The 17,267-nt window shown below is 34.9% G+C and overlaps 3 protein-coding genes across 4 annotated transcripts; 2 read left to right on the forward strand and 1 right to left on the reverse strand.

The window, feature by feature from the left end:
* Positions 1–6,111: 6,111 nt before the first annotated feature.
* Positions 6,112–11,237, forward strand: LOC110786759 (CBL-interacting serine/threonine-protein kinase 9). Its single transcript, XM_021991336.2, has 14 exons — positions 6,112–6,537; positions 7,007–7,069; positions 7,963–8,034; positions 8,240–8,347; positions 8,461–8,541; positions 8,952–9,005; positions 9,087–9,212; positions 9,298–9,387; positions 9,497–9,619; positions 9,763–9,870; positions 9,971–10,087; positions 10,459–10,515; positions 10,616–10,690; positions 10,792–11,237. Exons 1-14 carry the CDS (start codon positions 6,358–6,360, stop codon positions 10,864–10,866), a joined length of 1,329 nt encoding a protein of 442 aa, XP_021847028.1. The 5' UTR covers positions 6,112–6,357; the 3' UTR covers positions 10,867–11,237.
* Positions 11,238–12,756: 1,519 nt separating this feature from the next.
* Positions 12,757–16,262, forward strand: LOC110786779 (anaphase-promoting complex subunit 11). The gene is made up of 3 exons (XM_021991360.2): positions 12,757–12,983; positions 13,803–13,948; positions 14,970–16,262. The coding sequence occupies exons 2-3, from the start codon at positions 13,810–13,812 to the stop codon at positions 15,083–15,085; spliced, it is 255 nt and encodes an 84-aa protein (XP_021847052.1). The 5' UTR covers positions 12,757–12,983; positions 13,803–13,809; the 3' UTR covers positions 15,086–16,262.
* On the reverse strand, positions 16,016–16,820 carry LOC110786765 (hydrophobic protein RCI2B). Of its 2 annotated transcripts, XR_002532936.2 has the most exons (3): positions 16,631–16,817; positions 16,411–16,490; positions 16,016–16,261 (listed from the first exon to the last, which is right to left on the reverse strand). XR_002532936.2 is itself a non-coding variant. In XM_021991344.2 (2 exons), the coding sequence occupies exons 1-2, from the start codon at positions 16,715–16,717 to the stop codon at positions 16,407–16,409; spliced, it is 171 nt and encodes a 56-aa protein (XP_021847036.1). In that variant the 5' UTR covers positions 16,718–16,820. The 2 variants fall into 2 exon arrangements, 1 of the variants encoding a protein (XP_021847036.1); XM_021991344.2 differs by lacking the exon at positions 16,016–16,261 and having other exon boundaries at positions 16,407–16,490; positions 16,631–16,820.
* Positions 16,821–17,267: the final 447 nt, after the last annotated feature.

Genomic DNA, 17,267 nt, shown 5'->3' on the forward strand with positions numbered 1-17,267 from the left:
CCTCAACCCATATTTCAGCAGTGTCCTTACCCCAATTCCATCCCCACATTAGCTTCATTGTCTTATCATCTACCAACTCAACTCTACCACAGGGAGACTCAATAAACAGGGCAAATGTACTAGGTAAAAACACATCCTGCCTAACAGATTCCTCAAAAATATCCAAAAACAACCTCAAAAGACGATACTTTTCCATGTCTGTAACTCTCACATCAAAGCTATGTGATCCATGATGCAATAACAACCACATTGCAGTCATCCTAAAGGGAAAATTTAAGAAAAAAAAACATGAATTTCGATTCAACCAACAACAATTCATCAATAAACAACCACAATCATGATCACAATGAAATTCAACAGGTCACAATCACAACTTACAACTAACCAAACAATTATTCACAACAAATCCAAGGAATAACTAACTTCTAACCAATCAATTAATCTCAACTGACAATTTCAAAAAATCACTGACAATTTCGCAAAACCCTAACCCTAATCAATTTCGCGAAAAAAATTGTACTTTACAAGCAAAATAAATCAGCGAAGAAGGGATTATTACCTTGAAGTAGATAATCCAACTAGGAAAAGGGCCCTTGTTCGTCCACTGCACCCGAAGCTCTAAATCGCCTCCAAGTTGCCCCCCTTTTGTCGCGAATTCACCAAACGAACACCCACGAACTTGCCAAAAGAGAACGCAACAAATTTCACTAAATTCTTGAAGATCTACCCAGAATTTTGTCAGTTACAGTAGAATTGATGAGGGTTGAAGAACAGGGGAAAGGAGAGAGAAAGAAGAGAAGTTGAGAAGTTTTTTTTTTTTTGGAATTTCAGTCACAATTGTTACCTAAATCGCGCCAAACAACAATTAAGGGCAAATTGGTAAAACGTCACTAACGGCAAGCTAACGTCCGTTAAATCCAGGAGCATTTAATGAACAGTACGGAACTTTAGGGGTATTTTATGAATTTTAAAACGCGCAGGTGTATTTGGTGCATTATTGCAAACCTCAGGGGCATTTTATGAAAAAACCGTTTATTATAGTGTCAACTTATGACTGTGCATTAAGAAGGGGAGGTGGGGAAATTGAGAAGATGTAGAAGAATACATCTAGTCCATCAAGTACTGAGAAACTGCTGTGTAATTGTGTAAAGCGACTCCAATATTTGGAGGTTTACAATAATTGCACTTGCCATTGCAATTTGCAGTTAGGAACTCCTATTATTTACGTCTTTTATTACTAAACCAACTACCTCATAATATCTCATTTTCCTTTCGGGCATATTTGTTTTTAGAGTTTCTCGCCATGTTCCATTTATATTTGATTACATAATTATGTTAAATAAACAAACAAACAACAATGACCCGAGTACAAGTACAAGTACAAGTACAAGTATGCTGATAAAATGGTCAAAACGAGATTATTCATACTCCCTCCGTCCCTTAATACTCGATCTGTTTTGACTTTTTGCACTATTCACATAATTCACTTTGACCATATTTTATTTCTAGTGTATGAAAACGAATGTTAGTATATAATATATTGTTGGCTTCATCTTAATATAAATTTTCAAAATATTAATATTTTTATAAGTTTTTATAATATGTAGTTACAAAAATTTAGTGGTCAAAGTTGTACATTGGCAAGCGTGTCCGGTCAAAACAGGTCAAGTATTAAGGGACAGAGGGAGTACTTTGTATTCCAGCGGTATAACATTTGAGAAAAATCTAAAGTTAAATTCCTATCACTACAAAAATTTGTACTCCGTATTTTCAATGACAACCTAATAACGACGGGAATATTCAGTCGTAAAAGCCTTTTGTGACGGGGCTAACAATCAAACAAAGATGGAAACAACCGTCGCAAATGTCTTTTACGACGGGTTAATGATGAGATTTTTCATTAATGACGGTCTCTTTTATGACTGGTTTGCTCCCGTCGGATTCAACGTTTATTAGCCTTTAGACGGAATTTCCGGTCGTTAATTATACAATTTCTTATAGTGTATTTTGCCTTGATTTTTATGTAACTCGAAGTAATTGTAATTACGTCCCATTTAATTTCTTAGATTAGTACTTTATGTCCATTTCTTTCTGTTACAATTTGTTTTTATTTGCGATAAAATTGGTCAAGACTTAAGAGGACACGAAAGGGTGCATAAGGAAACATTAATTGTTTATCTCAGACTAGCTAGCCCATGCTTATCAAATCCAATAATGCATATATCCAATTATGAATCAACTTACCTTCCGATCGACAATCGTCTTTAATAATTATACACCAGACATACCCTATATCGATTATTCTCTGTTGCATAATTTAGTAACTTATTATTGGACCCACATCATTAAATGCACTTCACTATATTTATTATAACAAATGCAAAGAAAGAATAAATAACGTAATAAAGAACGTATAGAATTTAACGTGGTTCACCAATAATGGGTTAGCTATGTCCATAGGCAGAGGGGAGGAAAGTTTTATTGATCTTGAGGATTACAGATTACATAATACTACTAGGTTATGACCTAAAGAGTTTGTAAAGTCTCTCTAGACAGATGCGAAAAAGCCCAGAAAATAGGCCTAAAACAGCGAGATCCCCGTGCTGAGGCGTTGCAGTAAGGGGCTTGACCAATTCAAGGCATTATCTAACAATATTACTATATATGCATTTTTACGCTACAAGAATTTGTACCATTAACGGCGGGAAATTCCGTCACTAAAGGCCAATAATCGTTGATTAATGACGGGATTTCTTGTCGCGAACCCATCATAAAATGAGGCCGTCATTAATGGAAATTCCGTCGTTAACCTGTCGTAAAAGACATTTGCGATGGTTGTTCCCGTCTTTGTTTGGTTGTTAGCCCTGTCGCAAAAGGCTTTTGCAACGGAATTTTTTACTCGTCGTTATAAGGTTGTCATTAAAGATACAAATTCTTGTATAAGTACCTTGGAATGATGATTTTCCAATTGACCCGGATCTCTAAATAAAGAGAGATCGATAAGTTAGACTAATCAGACAATTTCTACATACAACTGGAGGTGGAGTAGCCTACACTGCCTACCAACCTTATATGTTAGTAATGTCCGATCCCTTTATTTTGTCAGTGTAGTAACTATTCCTAGCAAACAATCACATATAGATTATACTCTTAACAAGGAGAGACAAGTTCGATCGATCAAACAATTTTCTTACATAAATCGGAGGTTGTGTATCGATCTTGTACATGGTAAAGCCAAGCTTATTTCTTAGCTGTTATTTATGTACTAGCTGAGTACGAAAAATGATATTGACACACTACTCACCCACAAGGTGTGCCAATATCATTTTCCATGCTCTACTCATAAGGTGAGTGTCAAAATCAGTTTTTTGGTGTGCCAAAATCAGTTCCCGTTGAATACATGATTCAATTCATTAAGAAATACTAGATTTTGTTATATGTACATTAACATGTTCAACAGATAGTGAATATACTCGAGATGCTTAGGGGATTATTCAATTGAGAGAATGAATTTGTATGAAGTGGTTTTTATAGTTAGGTTTTATGCATGGCAGGGAAGCTTTTTGTTTGAGATTTGAGTGTTTGTTGAAAAGCTAAAGATAGTAGAAGAACTGAGTAAGAGATATATAGAGGGACATGATCTCTGAATAGTATCTTATCTATACAGCATCTATCGTTTAAGGAGTGTGTCATAACTCGAAAGGCATTGCATGTGACGCATGTAGCTCCCCATGTGATCATATTTCTATCACAATCACGACAAACGTACCTCTTCTAGTGTATACACTATACAGTGTACGTACAAGTAAAACTTCTCTGGGTTTTAAGAGCATGTACATTGGTTGGCTCTTTAAAGGAGCTTTTAGAGGACTCTTCCCTTTCTCCCTACTACTATCTCTCTACAAAACACACACAAGAATTCATTCTTAAAAACACTCAACATTAGTTGGTTACTCAAATGAGCTCTCCATTATCATTTTTACCATTTGGTGGTCCACAATTAATTGTGTTTTTAACCAAAGTTACTATCCAACTTTTAAAGTTACTCCTCACTTTTTAACAAGAATCAACTCTTGAAGGGCTCTTGGGCAAGAGCTACCTTGAAGTAGCTCTCCATGAAGAGCTACTCAAGAGCCCCTCAAGAACCACTCAAGAGCCCCAATGTTGGCCAAGAGATAATTCTTGTTGGAGAGCTACTTGGAGAGCCACTCCAAGAGCCCCAATGTACATGCTCTAATACGAGCTTGGTCTGAACCGGATATACTTCCTCCTTTTCTTATTAGATGACATACTTGGGTGTTGAACACTATTCATTAAATTCTTTTAACTTCCTTTTGTGATTTATACTTAAGAAAAAAAATACTTGTATGGGGTCTTATTAGCCCCGTCTCAATAAATATTTTTTAAATATCAACTTTTTATAATTTTTTCTTATCCACAATTGAAGATATTAATGTTTCATACTGTATATTGTGTCTAAATAATAGTGTCAGTTAAAAAAGAACGGAGTAAGTATATTTTAATCAAATACACCGTAGTGGATTCATAGGAGGAAAGATATATATTTCGTATTAAATAATTGGGGTAGAAAAATACCAAAAATAAAAATGTAACTTCTAAATAAATATGGTAGAAAGTGGTATATATAACCTCTAAAAAATTACGGAGGGAGTAATAGAGATTTGAGTAGTTCTCAAGATTTTCCTTTTTAAATTGTTGCACGGGTTCGAAGGATAATTGTCGTCTAAACCATTGAAGACATTCGTATATTCATACCCTATACTCGATAATGTCGAAATATTTGTAAGGCAATACAACGCGGGTGTTTGGTTAGGAGAGGTTTGAGGAAAAAGAGATTTTTGGGGTGAATTAGAGGTTTGACCTATAGAAAAAGCTAATTGGGAGTGTTTGGTTAGGAGAAGATCGGAAGAGAGTTTTGAGGTGAAAAAGCTAATTTTGAAAAGGCTCAATATAAGAGCCTTTTGCAATTAGAGGTTTGAGAAAGTGGATGAAAATGACTATTTTGTCCTACTATAAAACTTGGTACCCTACATATTTTTCTCCTAAAAACATTACTCACACTTTCTTTTTCATTTCACCCTATTTACTAGATTCGTTTTTTTGTTGTAATAAATTTTATATTAGTACTTTTAAGCAATTGAAGTATATTGCAATCATGCTTAAAATATCACTAGCAATATCTCTCTAATTGAAAAATATATATTATTAAAAAATTTAAATTAAGAATATTTTTTTACAAAAATAAACTTATTTTATTTACTCAATGTTTATTAGAAAAATATAAAGAGAAAATAATTAACACAATAAATCATTTGTCAAATATTAATAAGAAACAAAGTATATTAATGTCCTTAATGGTCATTTACAAACTTTTCTATAAGGCGGTATTACACAAAAGACCACCTTGGTATCATATAAGTTAAGCACTTGAACTAATTAGTTAAACACTGAAACCAATTAGTTAAGCAAAGAAATTAATTAGTTAAGCAATTGAATCGATTAGTTAAGTAATGTAACCAATTAGTTTAGAAATTGAACTAATTAGTTAAGCAACCAAAGTGGTCTTTCCGGTAAGGCGGTCTTACACAAAAATTGTCGATGGTCATTTTACATATTAAATAGCTAACAATTATTAGCTAATTTACCAAATACTTTTACACAAACAGCTATTGCAACCAACTAGTCAAATCAGCTAATGCAACCAGCTATCAGCTAACAACTAGTCAAATCAGCTAACAGCTCCTAACAAAAAAGGGCCAACCATTTCCCTATAAAATCAATAATCGGATAATAACTTATCCTACCTATTACTCCGTACTAATCAATAATCATACTCCATATATTCTTGGTTTTTACGGTTGCTTTTCCTACGAGCAGCTCGACTTTAGATGAAACAAATAAGATAAACCGTGGTACAGTCATACCAAGGGCCCGGCCCATTTCTCCTCGCCTCAGAATCCAGAAGGCCCCACCCTTCTCTTTCTCTCTCTTATCATACCAAGGGCTGGGCCCATGGGCTGGGTCCCACACCAATCCCGCGTAGTTTACGAGTATTCCTGTCCTCAGTTTCACCCTTATCAGTTTCTCAATTTTTTCCCTCCTTTTTGCCAGACAAGCGTTTTCTTCCCATACCACTGAATTACTGAAACCCCTCTCCATCAATTATTAATTCCCCCCTTTATATATAAACAATAAAATCTCATTTCTACACAAACTCTCTGTTACCTTTTCCATACAATTTTGATTTCCTTCCTTTTTCAGTTTCATTACGTTACGTCACTCTACTTAAAACCGATAAAATAATAATAAAATTGGAAGTTTTCCGGTCGCCGGAGAATGAGCAGAATAAGGCCGGGAACAACTCGGACAAGAGTCGGAAAGTACGAATTAGGGAAAACTCTCGGCGAAGGAAACTTTGCGAAAGTGAAATTAGCTAAAAATGTAGAAACTGGTGATTTTGTCGCTCTTAAAATTCTTAATCGTGACCACCTTCTTCAACATAAGATGGTTGAACAGGTTCTTCTAATCTTCTTCTCTTTTTTTTTGTTTAATGCTAAATTCATTTTCGACGCATTGTTTGATTAATGTTACGTCGCATTTTAATCCAATTAGGATAAAATTTCGATCAGTATGCCATTTTAAATAATTTCTGGGGGCCAGAACAATAGTGTTCAATCTGTATATGTTCGTATACGTTAATGGAAGGTACGAGGTTGCTTTTTTAAAATAAAAATAAATATTCCCTGTAAATTTGCAGAAATTGAAAACTTTTCACTAACCCGGAATTCAATATTTAAATTTAGTCTGGATTTTTTGATTGATAAAAAAAAGAAGAGGTGATTGGTGGATTCTTTGAAATTATCAATACTTAATTATGTTGTTATTGTTGTTGTAACAATATGCATGAATACTAATAAAAAAAGCATATTGCTGTTAAATGTTTTTTAATTAATTAATGAAGTAATTTGTTGTATTATGGTATCAGATAAAGAGAGAAATTTCGACAATGAAGGTGATTAAACATCCTAACGTGGTTAAACTCTACGAGGTACTTAACTTTATCTCAATCATACATTCATACTCTTAATTAATGTGCTCATCTTCTATACTTTGGAATTTTGATTATCTAAGATGCCATTTTTAATTGAGTTCATCAAGGGATGTTATATTTGTCTTTTAGTTAATCTAGGTCCAATTATATCATAGAGAATTCTCCATGAACTCTTTGAATTGAACTTGTCCGAACTTATTCTTAGTCTAATAAGCTCGGAGAAGTGGTGAAAAAGGAGTACTAACTTCAATTCAACAACTGCATCCGTTTTAAAATGTTATTTACAGTTACTATTTGCACAAATATTAAGATAAATGAGCGAAACTGGGTAAGGTGGGTGAGTATAATAAAATATGGATAAATGTAAAAAGTGGGGATGGTGTAAGAAAAAAGAATGAATAAAATCAGAGAAAATGGGTGGAAGAATGTAAATTTTGTGTGATAAGAGGGTAAACCGTTATGTTTCATGTCAAAAAATAGTATGAAACACAATGTAAAAAATATTATGAAATGAACCAAATGAAAAGTGTAAAGATCAGTTTGAAACGCAGGTAGTAAAACATAAGTTCAAAACACGTTTCGACCACTTCGTCTATGATTGGTTTGAATGAAAAATTTATGTGTATGTGTATGTACTGCATTATCAAAATTCAAAGGTGGTATGTGTGACATTCTTTTGGTCGACTCCTAGTGAAGTTTACTTTTCAGTTTACTAAGTGTGGTACTGTATTGCTTAGCTGCAGCCTTGATTTCCATTCATCTGTGTAGATAGATGATATCTTGTTATCGTCTCTTAGGAGTTAGAAAGCAATGCAATATGTAGTGCTTCTTATGTACTACTTTCGGTAACATAATGTCTGAATGTAAGTTAATCATGTCTTTCTGAACAGGTCATGGCAAGCAAGACAAAGATCTATATTGTCCTTGAACTAGTTGAGGGAGGCGAGCTCTTTGACTTAATAGTGAGTCCTTCATTACGAAAACATCTCCCTAACTAGGTTACATTGATGAATTCCACTTGCAGATAAATGTGTTTATGAAGTCATGCCATGGATTGTCATGTACTAATTCAATAAATTTGTGTTTATTATACTTATTACTCATGATTCATCTGTGTATAATATTCTGTTTTAGCAGAAAATCATCTCTTTGTTTGCTCTTATACAGGCCAAACAGGGCAGACTAAGGGAAGACGAAGCCAGGAAGTACTTTCACCAGCTAATTAACGCTGTAGATTACTGCCACAGCAGAGGTGTATACCATAGAGATCTGAAGGTTTCTTTTTCACCTTCCTTTTTTTTCTTTGGTTATATTTTTCTTTTCCATCTCAAAAAGAAAAATCTATCTGCATACAGTCTAGTAATAGCTTCCCTATTAATGGTTTGCAGCCGGAGAATCTACTTCTGGATTCCTATGGTGTTCTGAAAGTTGCCGACTTTGGATTAAGTGCATTTTCACAGCAAGTGAGGGTAAGAACTCTTGGCTTCTTTTAATTATTTCAGGCCATTTGATTTCTCATGTCTGTTATACAATTTATACAAACCTATGCATATCAGTTGAATGGCTCAATGCTGAACTGAATTTTTCTCTATATCTTTTGAGTGTAGTTTAAAGCTTAGTTTCCTCAATTTCTGGTCTAAAAAGACTGCTTATGTTTGATTTCTCATAAGCTTGTTTTTAACATGTTTTGTGTTATGGTTTGTACTCTTGTCTCTGTGGTAACATATTAGGTATTCTTTTGCTTGCATAACTTAAAACAAAGAGTAAAAAGAAACCATAAAAGAAAAACAGGAGTAAAATTGTTGGAAGAAAAAACAAATTAGGCTATGAAACTTCACATTTAAGGAGCAGAAATCTAATCTAATTCGACCTTTTGCAGGAAGATGGTCTACTTCACACTGCCTGTGGAACTCCTAATTACGTTGCTCCAGAGGTACGGTACTACTCATTTCTGGTACTTAATCTGTCATTAATGTTAAATACACATTTTTTGACTTCCTAAATTTCTTATCAGGTGCTCACTGATAAAGGTTATGATGGTACAGCAGCCGATGTATGGTCCTGTGGGGTCATTCTCTTTGTGTTAATGGCTGGGTACTTACCTTTTGATGATACAAACCTCATTAATTTGTACAAAAAAGTGAGTGTCTAATCTTATTTTTGACTATCTGATGCACAAAACATTGACAAAAACCATTGACAGAGGGATTGTTTTTCTGATTCAGATCCAAAATGCTAAGTTTGTTTCTCCTTCATGGCTTTCATCTGGTGCTAAGAAGTTCATCAAACGTATTCTTGATCCTAATCCTCTGACGGTAAGATCTCATGATTCAGTAACTCTTGTGCATCTCTTTAATTGGTTTTTATATCTCACATTTTGTCGAAGCTGGTTCTGTTTTAATGAGAATGGTACCTATTCTGCAGAGAATCACAATCTCTGAGATTTTGCAAGATGAATGGTTTAAAAAGGATTACCATCCATCGAGTTTTGCAGAGGAAGGGGATGTAAATCTTGATGATGTAGATGCTGCTTTTAACAACTCAGAGGTGAGTACTGTGTTTGTATTTGTTTAATTTGATCTTATGACTAACTACTGGCTTAAAGATCAAACTTTTTCAAATTATAAACTTGTTCTTAATAGTAATTGTTTATTGGTCTTGAATTCATCCTAGTATTATTTGCATTGCAGGAAAATCTTGTAACAGAAAGACGGGAGAAGCCTGTATCAATGAATGCTTTTGAGCTTATATCTGGATCACAGGGTTTTAGTCTTGACAGCCTTTTTAACAAGGAACCTGTATGTTGCTTGATCTTACTAATTAGTTTTATCTGCTGATAAATCAGTTTAACTTTGATATCCTAACCCCTTTTTATTTCTTCATATGCACCTTATACAGGGTATTTTAAAGCAAGAAACCCGGTTTACTTCCCAACGCCCTGCAAATGAGATCGTGTCTAAAATTGAGGAAGCTGCAAAGTCTCTTGACTTTAATGTTCGTAAGCAAAATTACAAGGTAACTAACTAACTACTGTGTGAATGCCATATAGTTCTCTCCTCGATCATCAAGGCACAATGGCACCGAGACTAGTTTGTGTGTTAGAATATGCCTTGAGTCGGTCAAACCCCTTACTGAAACGCCCCATCACGGGGATCTTGCTGACCAGTCAGCGAGCTGGATCCAGGGGAGACGCGTCCTTGTTTAGGGGTTCAGGGACGCAACGTGGTCATAACCTAGTCGTATTATGTAATCTGTACTCCTCAGGATCAATTACTTTTTTCTCATTTGCCTGTGGACGTAGCTAACACATTGTTTAGTGAACCACGTTAAATCTCTGTTATTCTTTATTTACGTTATTAATAAACTTTTCTTTTGATCCTTTATAGATGAAGCTACAAGGTCATACAAGCGGAAGGAAGGGACGCCTTTCCGTGGCTACAGAGGTATCATCTCTTATTTGATCAAGCTATATTTTTAATTACTCATTCATTAATATACTTAAGAAAATCTTTAATTAATTTGTTGCATGCTCCTTGACCAAAGGTGTTTGAAGTTGCACCTTCTTTTCACGTAGTAGAGTTGCGGAAAATTGGAGGCGATACTTTGGAGTATCACAAGGTAAATCTTGCAGAGTTTCTCAATTCTGCTAATTTTTCTTAGCCTGAGGTAGTTTACTCATAATTAACACACTTGGTACATTTGTTTTTGTTCTGTGACAGTTTTTCAAGAATTTTCAATCTGGATTGAAAGATGTGGTTTGGAAAAGTGATACAAATGATGAAGGGTCAAAGTGATGAAATCGATAACATAACCCTTGATCCACCTCCAATGGCTGGCAATTGTTTTTTTTAAGTGTCATTCTGGGAAGTGGTTTGAGGGAAAATGCGTTCATCCATTCAAGAAATGGATATCTGATATAGATGTTAGATGATAATATTAAAAGTGTACGCAATATTAAAGTGTACGCAATTGTTTCCAAGTGGTTGTTAACCCTCCGCCCCCCCCCCAACAGAACCAGGGGCGCGATGTGGTGCATCAATTCATGTATGGCTGTCTCATTTGTATTACGAACAAACTGTGTCTTGACGGCTTAATTGAACTTTTATTTGTGTTTCTTGAAGGAAGGAGGTTTAAGCTCCTATCAATGATCAAATCTTTGTGCCAATTGCTTCTTTCACGACTTTTTTCAATTTCCCCCCTCTCCAAAATCACTATTTTAAATGGCGTGTCACGTGTAATATTGAATAGTCCGTATCAACTATCAAGGAGGTTTTTGATAAGTTCAGGTGATTTTAAGACCATTGTTAATCATGTGCAAAAAAAAATCACCATCCCTCTCTCTCTACCCACTTTCTCACTCATCATTTTTCATTTTTCATTTTTCCCATTAGCAAAAAAAAAAATCCCCCATCCCTCTCTTAACCATGAGCAAAAAAAAAACTCCTTACCCCTCTTTCTCTACCCCTACTTCTCTCTCTTATAACAACACTAATAAAAAAATAAAAAATTAGAAAATGAGTAATTAAGTTTTTTGTACATATAGTTGTAAATAAGCAAATTAGAGAGAGAAATGAGAAAAAAATATTGTGTTAAATTATATCAAAATGGATGCCTATTTGTAGATCTTGAATTTTTAAATTTATTTTATTTTTTTATGAATCAGAAATATAAACAAATTCCCGTTGAAAAATTATTGTTACATGAATTTTTTATGTAATGCCACATGGCGGATTTAAATTGGGTGGATTTCCCCACTCCAAATCTAAAAAATCTTCATGCGAAGGGGGTTTTTGATTTTGCACACCATGAACCCCTTAAATTTGACTTTTCCCCCTTATTTTTCCCCAACTGCAAAAATTTTACACACCATTAACAATGCTCTAAGGACCTTGAATTACATCAACTAGTGAAGGATTGTCCTTGCTTGAAAGATTATTATAAGTAGACTAGTACTTGATTTATCCAACGATCCATGCATTGACATGTTTGCTCACTGGTCAATCATCTGCTTACCCATTTCGAAAGTTATATTTCGCGTTATGTCTATCGAGAAGCTAACCGTGCATCGAACTTGTTGCAGTCTTGGTCATCCAGATCTACCAAGATACTATAGATTATTATTATTTTGGTGCGAATGAGCCACAAGGGCGGAGATGAAAATCGATCTCAAGATCACCTGTAACCGAGATGGAAGCTCTAACCAACTGAGCTATCCATCACTCTCACTATAGATCCTCTTGTTGATACTCTCTTTGTCCCTTTTTGTTTGCCTCATTTGCCATTTTAATTCGTCCTTTAAAGATTGTCCAATTACCACAAATACTGAGACACAACCTTACTCTTATATAAAATACATTTGATTTCAGTTATACTACAACTTTATTTCATCCTAATTTCATATAATCAATTCTTAATTTTTAAAAAAAAACACTTTTAAAGTTCTGGTACATGAGGCAAACAATAAATGATGAAGAGAATCATAATTTTTCTTATTTTCCGGAGTATTTCCTTGGATAGAAAAAAGATTATCCTAATATAGGACATTAGGACGGAGTAATATGTTCACTTTTCTTTCATGTAAAAAATAAAATAAAAAGTTTGATCTAATCGAAAAGAAAATGGGTACAAAAATATAATTACATGTAAGTGACAATTTTACCCTCACTAATTCCATCCTTTCCTTTCCTGGCTATTGTTCACAATTTTTACCCCCAATTTGAAATTAGGGATTACTCCGTATGATTTTTGAAGATGACAAATCGGCGGCAATATATTCACGGCAGCAACAACCGACAATGTTAGCCCAAGAGGCCAAGAGATGACAGTTTTGTGAAGAGAGGCAGCAATATTCAGTAGTGATTCCAAATTCAGTAGACTTTCTCTCTCCCAGCTTGATTTGTTGGTTCTCCAGGTAACAATTTCGTGGAATTCTTCACCTCAATTCGCTCCCTAATCTTTGCCGTTCTTCTGGTTAGTTTAATTGATGATTTCCAGATTTATAATGCAGTGTTGAAATTCTGCAATTGATTTATTCGTGTTCTTTTCTCCTGTTTGGTCGTGTATGAAGTATTTATTGTTCATTTCTTCAGTTATTCTCCATGCTCAATCTTTTCAAAATCGTCAACATTTCTCTCTTTTTCGTATAAACTTGTGTAAATTAGATCAATTAACTATCTCCTTGTCGATTCAACCAAAAAAACGACTAGCCTTATTCTGGAGAAGACCAGAAATGAGAAAAGTAAATTCTAGGGTTTGTATTTTGGGTGGAATGAATTTACAGTCTTAAGGGCTGATGAAGGAATAAGGTTCGTTTGTATATCACTATACACCTCTTTTCATATTCTAGGGAAATGAAGAACAACCAAAGCACTGGAGTGTAACGAAACGAACTCGATTCCATGTTTCCAACTAAACAGTGATCACCCTCTAAATATTGAAAGACAAATCATGAAATGGAGTTCGTTTTGTTCCATTCCAGTGACGTTCCCAATACAGACTTCCCCTTTATGCTTCAACCACTTGCATTTTGAAACGAAGAATATTTCCTTTCCGGTGTTCTCAAAACACTTGTTTTTTTTGGCAATTGAAGCATAATGTCTGCCTCTAAGAGATTTTTTTTGGACAGAACGATCATCAACTTGATTATTATCATAATTATGCTTATTGTCATGTTTGATTGTGTCAGTAGCACACTATGCTGATTATGCTGAGTTTTTGCTTCTTCCCATAGAAAAAGGATGAAAGTGAAGATTGTACAATGGCATGCTGTAGCTTCATGGACTTGGGATGCCCAGGATGAAACATGTGGAATATGTAGGATGCCATTTGATGGCTGCTGTCCAGATTGCAAACTACCTGGCGATGACTGCCCATTAAGTATGTCATTCTTTTCTTTTGTGTAGAGTATGGGATTAATATTTAATACTACGTATATGAAATAACAGAGTTGGTATGCTATTTGCTATGTTGAATACATTTGCTAGTTGTGATGTACTATTGACCTTAGTGTTCATCACTCCGAAATTAGATGATCCACGCTCCTTGTCCTAGGACGGGATTCCAGAATGGAGGATCATTAAATCCATTCAATTGATGATATAACCTTGGTTGCTGCCAGGATTTGGTTGTATGACTTGTATCTTACATCCTATGATCGATTTTTTTTAATTATTATTTAATCATACTCCGTATTGGAGTATAAAAAATAAAGTTGATTAGTTTGCATTTTCTCGTGTTTTTATCACTATTCCATTGTACTTCGTTCTTTAGTTTTACCATTATTCTACTCTTTCATTTCTTGTTGATTGCTTAGTTTCAAATATCTGCTGCATAAGTGCATATTGCATAGCACTGGGGCTGATGTCCTCGCACACAGAAAGCAAGTAAAATGGCATTATGCAATCGCACTCATCTGACAGCATATAAAAATCACTGGATAACACTAGTGTGTAACTGTGTAAGACATTCCATGTTGTGTCCATCATGTGTTGATGGAATCACCAACCCACACACCGTTGTGTTTATATACTGCCTCGACTTTCGCTGTGAAAAGATAGATAGTGTGTTTAACACTTTGTTTGGATAAGAGGAAAAGGAGGGATACAAACTCCCTTGGTTGGCTAGAGATTTTGAGGGTAAATAAAACTCACTTCCCCTTCCCTTTCTTTCCCCTCCCATTCTTCCACTTTCCCTTCCCATGCCGTCCTTTCTATCTTGCTATCCAACGGTCCAACCACACCGTAAAAGTAACTGCATGGAGGTGGGTTTGGGTGAAACTAAAGATGTCATTTGTTCTGGCATCTTTGTGTCAGTTGTGTGTTCTCCTAATCTTATCTTGTAATTTTATAAGTATCTATTTGTGAGATAGGGTGAAACTAATGGTAGCTTATTGTTGCAGTTTGGGGGCAATGCAACCATGCTTTCCATCTACACTGCATCTTGAAGTGGGTAAATTCACAGACCTCTCAAGCTCATTGTCCTATGTGCCGTCGGGAATGGCACTTCAAGGACTGAAAGCGGCTCTTCACCCGTTCTTTTCTCAATTTATCATCATCCGGAGAAAACAGCATAACAAATGCAATAACTATGGTACAATTCTCATCTTTCCTACATGGCGATCTGTTTCAGGCTTTCAGCGTCAATGCTGGTCTCGTTCATGTGATTTAAATGGTTGGTTTCACAAACATTCCTCTAGTTAGCTATTCCAAAACTTATCTGTAACATGACGCGATGACATGATTACTCTTGGTAGATATTTGAGTTTACAGTTCATCATTTTTGTTCGCACGTTATTTTTATTGATAATGATTGAACACTGATAGTAACATGATTCACGAATAGACAAGTGGGCAAATAATGGGATTGATGGAAAATTAAAATCAAATACCCAGCACACATTACCCGATCCAAGCTGTATGCGTAACTAAGTGTCAAAATATTGGAGTGCAGTCTCTTTCAGTCCAGCAAGAACAAGAAATAGACCTGTAAATGCTTGTCCATTACTCTATTCCAGTGTTGATTACTTTGCTGGAAAGAACATGGTGGAATTAATGAATTATAGCCGTCTAATACTTGTATGTTGGAATACAGCAAATATTTTGATGTGTAAGAAAGGTTCTTGCTGTTTGATCTTTATTTTTCGCACTTTAGCAGGGGTTTCGAATAGTAAATGAATAGACAGTAAAGTTTCAACGTTTTTGGATGAGCGGATTTGAGAGAAGGCGGAAGGGATGGACATGGTAGTGAGTTGGTGATGGGTGATATATGTTTTTCTTGAGCTTATTTTACTGAGTATATGTCAATTGAACTTGAGCATCCCTTATTTTTCCACAAGGAATAGTTTCTCTTGAAGTGAACTTATTTGAACTATTTGTTCTCGAATGTAATTTACATCGACTTATTCAACTAAACATAAGTGAAAGAGTGAAAGTAAAGTGACAGAAGTTAAACTTTAAATGGTGTACGTAATGAAGTTTAGGAATTATTATACAAGACTCATCAGTAACAACATTTTCAATATTCAGAATTCTGCTTTTGATACTCGAAGAAATTCAACAAATCAACAATCAATAGTTTCATACATTACAGAAACAAATTTTTTACGATGGATTGTAAATAAAACTAAAAAAGAAAACTCTGCTACATCTTTGTCGTCACCAATGAGATCTAAGGTCCCTTTTCACACCTTACCTGCTCAGAAAAAAAAGTAATTTTTGAATTAATTGCCAAACAAAACTGAAAATTCTAATTGAATTTTCGATTCATTCTCTAGTTGAGTGCCAAATTACAGACCTTACCAAAAAAAAAAAAGTGCCTAATTACAGGGGGCAGTAGATCACCTGACGATGACCCAAATAGCATAGATGATCCCAGGAAGATATCCGAATAATGTCAACAACACGCAGATCCAAAACTCGGTCTGTTAAAGTCAATCAATCATGTTAGAAAATCTTCACAACATTGAGTTTAAACATAGCAGACGATTAAATTGAGATAGATGGAGTATAATTGACATAATCGACAAAAAAAAAAAGCAATAGAGATGAACGACAATATTACCTGACACTCATACTTCAAGAAAACACCAAGAGGAGGAAGAAGGATGGCGAGAAGGAGGTCCACGAAAGTTGCTGTTTGTCTGTCCATTTTTCTGGGTTTTTTGTTGCAAGATTCGATTAACAGAGAGAATTGAGAATTGTGAATTGAGAATGAGTAAGAGATCTGAAGTGATGATGTTTCAGAATCTGTAGAACCGTTTTCTGTATATATAGGCAAAGCCGTAATTGTAGGTATCATACACCACGTGTCTACAGCTCATTTGCGCACCAGGTTCTAACACGGTTAAGCAAAGTGGGTTTAACACCGTGTATGTTGAGGGTGACTTTAACAAGGATTTTATTGATTTAAATCAATTATTGGAATCATTAATCACTATACCTGGTGGCCGACATCGAATATTTTAATTTTTAAAATTAAACTGCCACTTTTGGGAATGGATATTTCCGGAAAGGGTATTGTTGTTAGAGGTGACAAGGCTGACAACGTTTCGTCTTTGCGGTTGGTCCCTTTGATCATCGTGTGTTTTGGTTTTGGTTTATTCGACTTATTTTGACTTATTTCAGATAAAATAAGTTCAGAATAAATAAGTTCAGTAAGAATAATGTTTCCAGATATTTTCATATACAAGTAAGTTTAA

The sequence above is a fragment of the Spinacia oleracea genome, chromosome 2, assembly GCF_020520425.1.
Source record: "Spinacia oleracea cultivar Varoflay chromosome 2, BTI_SOV_V1, whole genome shotgun sequence".
NCBI lineage: Eukaryota > Viridiplantae > Streptophyta > Magnoliopsida > Caryophyllales > Amaranthaceae > Spinacia > Spinacia oleracea.

Coding starts and splice junctions, on each gene's coding strand:
- LOC110786765 (XM_021991344.2), bottom strand. CDS start 16,717: ATGGACAGACAAACAGCAACTTTCGTGGACCTCCTTCTCGCCATCCTT. Junction 16,491..16,630: donor TCTTGAAGTATGAGTGTCAG/GTAATATTGTCG, acceptor TGACTTTAACAG/ACCGAGTTTTGGATCTGCGT.
- LOC110786779 (XM_021991360.2), top strand. CDS start 13,810: ATGAAAGTGAAGATTGTACAATGGCATGCTGTAGCTTCATGGACTTGG. Junction 13,949..14,969: donor TGGCGATGACTGCCCATTAA/GTATGTCATTCT, acceptor TTATTGTTGCAG/TTTGGGGGCAATGCAACCAT.
- LOC110786759 (XM_021991336.2), top strand. CDS start 6,358: ATGAGCAGAATAAGGCCGGGAACAACTCGGACAAGAGTCGGAAAGTAC. Junction 7,070..7,962: donor ACGTGGTTAAACTCTACGAG/GTACTTAACTTT, acceptor CTTTCTGAACAG/GTCATGGCAAGCAAGACAAA. Junction 10,516..10,615: donor GCCTTTCCGTGGCTACAGAG/GTATCATCTCTT, acceptor CCTTGACCAAAG/GTGTTTGAAGTTGCACCTTC.